We start from the raw sequence: 6108 nt of genomic DNA on the forward strand, positions 1-6108 counted from the left end.
CCCCCCCCCTCTCTCTCTCTCTCTCTCTATCCGTCTCTCTCGCGCCTCGAAATGAAATGAACGGGTTGATGTATATTTTGCCTCTGAGCAAACAGAGCGTGCTAATAACTTTTGTGGGAGGTGGAGAGGGGGGTGCTGGCGGAGCGGGCTGGCGGGCCTTGGGGAGGGAAGCCAGGCGAGATGATCACGTATAACACGGTATTATACCGGCTGCACAACGAGAAGGCGAGAAGGCCTGCTCCTCACGTTCGGCTTCCTGGCCCGGGACACGTTTCACGACCTGCACCCGGACCACGCCAAGCGATGGCTGTTTTGACAAGGTCAAGATGGCGCTGATCAGCCAGACAGTAAGGGTCCGCGATGTCGCGGGGCACAACGCTTCTAGCGGGACAAGACGCTGACTCGAGACACGACGCTGACCGCGGCGAACGGGCGGCAGGTGTCGGCCCTCACAGTGCTCAGCCTTTCGCTGGGACACCTCCGCCAGCGCGCTCTGGCCGAGCTGACCGCTTCCGACCAGGGTGACCCGGAACGAGGTGACCCCGACCTGACGCAGTCCGTGCGTTGCGTCCTGACTGTCCCCGCTCTCTGGGGGCCGTCCGCCACGCAGCTACTCAGGGAGGCCGCGCACTCGGTGAGTGCGGAGCCCCCGGCGGGGTAGGCAGGCCCGCGGCACAGGTGCGCTCGACGGGACTGTCTACTGCCCAGGCTGACCCGCCCGGCGGCACAGAGGTGCGCTCTTTAGTGCGCTGACCAGACCAGCACCCCCCCTCCACATGCGCCTCGAAATGAAATGAACGGGTTGATGTATATTTTGCCTCTGAGCAAACAGAGCGTGCTAATAACTTTTGTGGGAGATGACACGACCCGCCGATTTAGCTGCGAGCGTCCGCGAGCGTGCAGCTTCGGGCACCTTCGGATCCAGCCAGCTGCTGCTTCTGGGAGCCGGCGAGCCTCGCCCGCCTCGGCGAGGATCGCGACGATGCGAGCCTCGCGGCCGGCGACCGACCGGCGACCACCTACCCCGCCACACCCCTCACCTGAGCAGTTCACTGGTCAGTGCTGCCTAAAGTGCGGCTGAAATCGGATGTGGGTGAAGATGCGAGCCTCGCGGCAACTGGCTTTCCCCAAACCCCCGCCCCCTTGCTGGCTGGGCCTGTGCGAGCCTCGCCAAGCGGCGAGCGTTCACTGGTTTGGCGAGCCTCGCCACACCTCGGGTGGCCTCTGAGACGCGAGCCAGGCGCGAACGGAGGAAAAAGCGACCTCCAGCCTCTGCGAGCCTCGCATCTGGCTCGCATGCACAGCTGTGCCCAACGCCTACCTGCTCACCGACCAACGCGGACGAGAGGTGGGCACCCACAACGTGTAACAGTGCCGTTGTACACACTAAATTTTTGTGTACTTTTTACTACGCAGTTTACAGAAAATTTTGCACCTGCTCTCGTTGCGTTCTTTTTAATTCGTAAATGTAAAAAATATTCTTCACATTTGCGTATAATTTGTTCATAAAAATGGTTAATTTAGGTGTTTCAGCGGTGGTATGGCTGTTGTACGTCGCATTTCGGCCCCTATACCCTCATTTACCCCCCTAAAATTTTACATTTTGCGTCACACATATCTCTGCTTCCGGGGCTCTTAGATGGATGGGGATTTTCAGAGCATGCGTAACACCACATCTAAGATAGTCAGTATTGGTCAACAAAAAGGTAGGGGAGACCGGGGAGGAATGAGGAACTTTTTTTCTTCTGGCCATAAAAACCGAAGTTTTTGAGCTGGAGGTTTGCTATTTGGGCACATTATAGGTCTGGAAATATTCTATTGACACTTTGGGGCGCGATGCAGTGTGGTAAATAGATGAAAAGAAATCTGCAATTCCTCAATCCACCCCGTGTTCCTCAATCCTCCCCATGCTCGGGGAGGATTGAGGAACGCCCGGGGAGGATTGAGGAATGGCTTAAGGCAGACTGAGGAACAGGGCAAGAGGAATGGAAAACTGCCTAAAATATAGAGAAATATCACCATTTAAAGATTTATGATGAATTTTTAGTCACCTAGGCAAGTTGAAGTGTATAATTGCACAACAGAGAAACAAAATCAATGAACTTAACAAAATATTATGTTAATTTACTCATTTTATCACATAGTCAAGTAGCACAGCTTAAAAAGCATGAGGAATTCTAGTACTGTGTCACAGAAAGCAGTGGCACCCAAACGGGGGTTGAGGTGGGTCGCCAGACCCACCTCAAAAAATTGAAAAGGGAGGCGGAAGGGGAGGGATCAGAGACAGAAAAAAGAGGTAAAGCGAGAGAAGAAAAGAGGTAGTAGAAGAGAAGAAAATTGACTTAACGTTCAGTATCTTTTGCTTCTACGTCCAGATTTTTTAAAAAATCATGAGGTTAATGTGCACTGCACGCTTATGCCCTCCATTAGTTCAAAATTAGTCAAAATACTGTAGCAGAAAAAATATCGGGCTATGCCTACTACGATGTGACTCAATTTCGATATTTTTAGTATACCTCTCGCCGTCATATTGCATCTGTTGGCGGTAAATAGGCGAAATTTGATAGTTATACACAACTCCTCACGTTACCCCGTCGGAAATATGGAAATGGGCGTTCCTCAATGCACCCCTAACCTCGTTCCTCAATCCACCCCTTTTTGCATAGTTTCATTCAAAAAACTCTCAATAAATGTAGTAGGCTGCTAGCAAATTGGTTGGCACAGAAAACTGTGCGCAAAGGATGAATGAACAATGGAAAAAATCCCCGAACAAATAAGTATAATCTTTGATATTGAAATAACGACCTACCGGAGGTCTGAAATCTGCCGTTTTGGCCGCAAATTTGTATGTAAAACCATTCTGCCCTAAAATTTCGCGCCAGTGTTGTCACCCCCCTCTCATACAAACGTTTACCAGTCAAGGTATGTTAGGGGGCAAAAAAAGACATTCGGCCGCCACCGTGAAAGCGCGCGTTCGATTTTTAAACGGCATTCCTCAATCCTCCCCTTTCCTCATTCCTCCCCGGTCTCCCCTAAACAAAACCAAACAAAATACTGAAAATTTGTTGACTTTACTGACTATCCGCAGACCGGAAGTAGCCCAGCCGCCGGGGGCTGTGTAATGAATTGCACGGTTTATACTGGCTACGATTGTCATTTATTGGATACATTCTAGTTGAAAATCAGCCAATCAGAGGCCTCGAAAACCCACTAGAACGTATCCAATAAATGACAATCGTAGCCAGTCTAAACCGTGCAAATGACCCTCCAGGAAGATTTCGCGCCCTACTATCCACCATGTTTCCTCGAGCCGAAATACATCGTTTCAACGATGTCAAAAGTATGTGAAAATGTGTTACGGTGTTATGCATGTTTTTAATAACTCGCGTATCTATTTTGAAAACAATTATAGTACTAAGCTTTCTCAAAACTATCTTTACGCTGTTGTCTGCAACACGCAGGGTCGCGGACCCCCGCCTACTTCTTTGACATTTTGTGCTCTTGCTTGCTGATGGAGTTATCAAATGCTCATTTCTCTCATTTAGTATTCTTCCCACTGAATCCTACACAAGCTGATGTAAATTTTTAATTATTTTTATTTTTCCAGACGATGTTCCTGCCCCAGGAGCTTATGACCCTAAATTTGATGATATGAAAATCAAAGGGGTGGGCATGGACAAAATGACAGATAGGTTTACTAAACCCAAACATACGGCAAATGACTGTGCCTTGCAGCGCTCTGCCAGCTTGAACACGTTGCCTGTCTGCATTGTTAGTTTACATTGCTTAACTCGTTATTCAGTTATTTTTGTATAATTATTATTTTAGTTCAAGAATCTAACTGCTCTCCATGTTCTTTGCAGCCCCCAATGCGCAAGAAGTCAGTTAAGTTCAGTCAAGCATTCAGAGACAGTTCTCTTGAAGAACAATTGCATGCAGCAAATTGCAAGCTTTTAGACTCAGAATCTAAATGCAAACAACTAGAAAATGACATTGCAGTAGATAGAGAAGCCATTGCACGAGTGGAACTGGAAAAGTCTGACTTGACTAAGGAAGTTGATCGCCTCATGGAAGAGATTGCTGAACAAAAGTCACATCTTGCTAATCTGACTGAATCATTCAACATTGCCGATGCTAATCTTGCTGAAAGGAAAGCTGCTGTTTCCGAATTGGAACAAACCAAAACTGAATTGTTGCTTGAAATGGAGATTCTGAAAGAACGGGTAGAGCAGAATAAGTCTGAAATGGAAATGTCAGTCAGACGCTGCCTTGAACTGGAAGGATGTATTGCTGAGGCTAAAGCTGAAAATGGGAAACTAGTAGAGATCCGCCTGTCTCTTTCCAATGAAGTAGCTGATCTGGGTGAGCGTCTTAATATTAAAGTTATTGACTTAGAAGAGAAGCTTGCCTCTGTCACTTCTGAATTGGAATTGTCTCAATTGAAGTGCCAATCTCTTGAAGGTGTTGTCGAACAGTGCCAAAAAAAACTCCTCGAGACAGAAAATGAGAAGTCCAAGTTAGCAGCCCAAGTTTTAGAACTAGCTTACAAACTAGAGCAGCAAGTGCTAGATGAAAGGAAAACTAACAAAACACTGCAGGAAGAGATTGATGACGAACAGGAACAACATCAGCGTCAGATTCAGGCTCAGTCAGTGAAGATTACTGAATTAGATGCTGAAGTTCAAAAGCAATCAGATTTGGCCCAATTTTTGCTGACTAGAGTTGAAGAGAATCGCAAGGAAGTGGAAAAGATGGAAGAAGAGAAAATGGTTTTGCAAAATGAAATTAGCTCTTTAAAAATGCAAAACAAAAAAATGATTCAATGGGAAAATGAAGAGTCATTGCAGAAAGCAAAGAAAGTTGAGTCACAAAAGGAAGAGATACTGGCATTGACTGAGCAAGTTGAAAAGATAAAACTTGATGTAGAGAGGGAGAAAACTATTGGCCGGGAACGGGAAGAAGCTTTAACTGAAGAGATTTCTTCTCTCAAAATTTCTCTAGGAGCAAAAACACAAGAAGTAGGTACTGTCAAAGGAAGACTTCAGCTGCTTGAATCTGAATTGGAGCAGACTACCAGACGGAAGGATACTTACTTAGCTGTCCTTGGTGAACTACAGCAAGAAATCATACAAAGCCAATCCAAGATGTCAAGTCTCGAAGATGACCTGAAATCTACACAACAGAAGCCCCATGAACGAGAAAGTCATTTTAAGTAAGTCGTCCTGTGCATTACCTTTGTTTTTTCTAATTGTATTTATTTCAAATTTTTAGGCCCGATTAGGGTCCTATTGCACTGGCATGTGCACTATATTTTTATTCTGACATTATCCTTATGGGAATATAAGAAACGGCCTTTACGATTTTGATGAAATTTTCAGGAAAAATCAAGCGAAAAATTACAAACATGTTTTGGTTAAGGGTTATCTAAATCTATATGGCCAATTTTGTGCAAATTACGGTTGAACTTGAAGATTTTCTTTATTCTGTGAAAAATACCGCAAACCAACAATGCGTTACAATTATGCGATCGTTTCTTTCGAATCTCGTGACTTTTCTGTGCACTATATGGGAAAATCATGAGAAACAAAGGTGTAGAGCGAGAAATTTTCTTTCAGACGGTGTTTTCACATTTTCCGTACGATAATTCAATCAGAAATGGTGCCGAACTAAAGGAGAGGGTGCATTTGCGCTCAATATGCGCGAAGTGTTTTTAATTTTTTGTGTCGTCCCTGTTCGTCGCACTTGGGTGGATGTTGCGAGCCGATTAAAGACCATCATCTTAGCTTTGAACTGAACCTCACCTCAATTTAATCCGTCTTTCCAGTCATGAGCTATATCTATACGAACATGACAGAGCAGTTTGTGTTAGGCGCTTTGTTGTGTTTCTGCAATTCGCCGAAACATTGTCTTCAAAATTAAATAACAAACAAAAAGAACATTGACAAATAATAGTCAATTATTCTCATACCAATTATTATCGCGTACGATTTTGAAGAAATTCTGCTCAAACAGAACTATTTCCACTAGTAGTAGTAGTAGAAATCAAGTTGACGCTTTCAGGCAGTAGCCTATATGGGTGCGCGAGGGAGAAGTGATGTCGATTGGTCG

The 6108-nt window shown here is 45.5% G+C and overlaps 1 protein-coding gene across 1 annotated transcript in view; it reads left to right on the top strand.

Annotated features, from left to right (window-relative positions):
• Positions 1 to 3133: 3133 nt before the first annotated feature.
• Positions 3134 to 6108, top strand: part of LOC113214615 (hyaluronan mediated motility receptor-like) — a gene marked incomplete at its 3' end in the record, with an annotated part of 4644 nt that continues 1669 nt past the window's right edge. The window contains exons 1-3 of the mRNA XM_026434051.2: positions 3134 to 3340; positions 3608 to 3771; positions 3864 to 5212. Coding sequence (XP_026289836.2) covers positions 3229 to 3340; positions 3608 to 3771; positions 3864 to 5212 — 1625 coding nt within the window. The remainder of the gene's footprint in view (positions 3341 to 3607; positions 3772 to 3863; positions 5213 to 6108) is intronic.

Source organism: Frankliniella occidentalis, unplaced genomic scaffold, assembly GCF_000697945.3.
Source record: "Frankliniella occidentalis isolate FOCC.00 unplaced genomic scaffold, Focc_3.1 Scaffold2142, whole genome shotgun sequence".
Taxonomy (NCBI): Eukaryota; Metazoa; Arthropoda; class Insecta; order Thysanoptera; family Thripidae; genus Frankliniella; species Frankliniella occidentalis.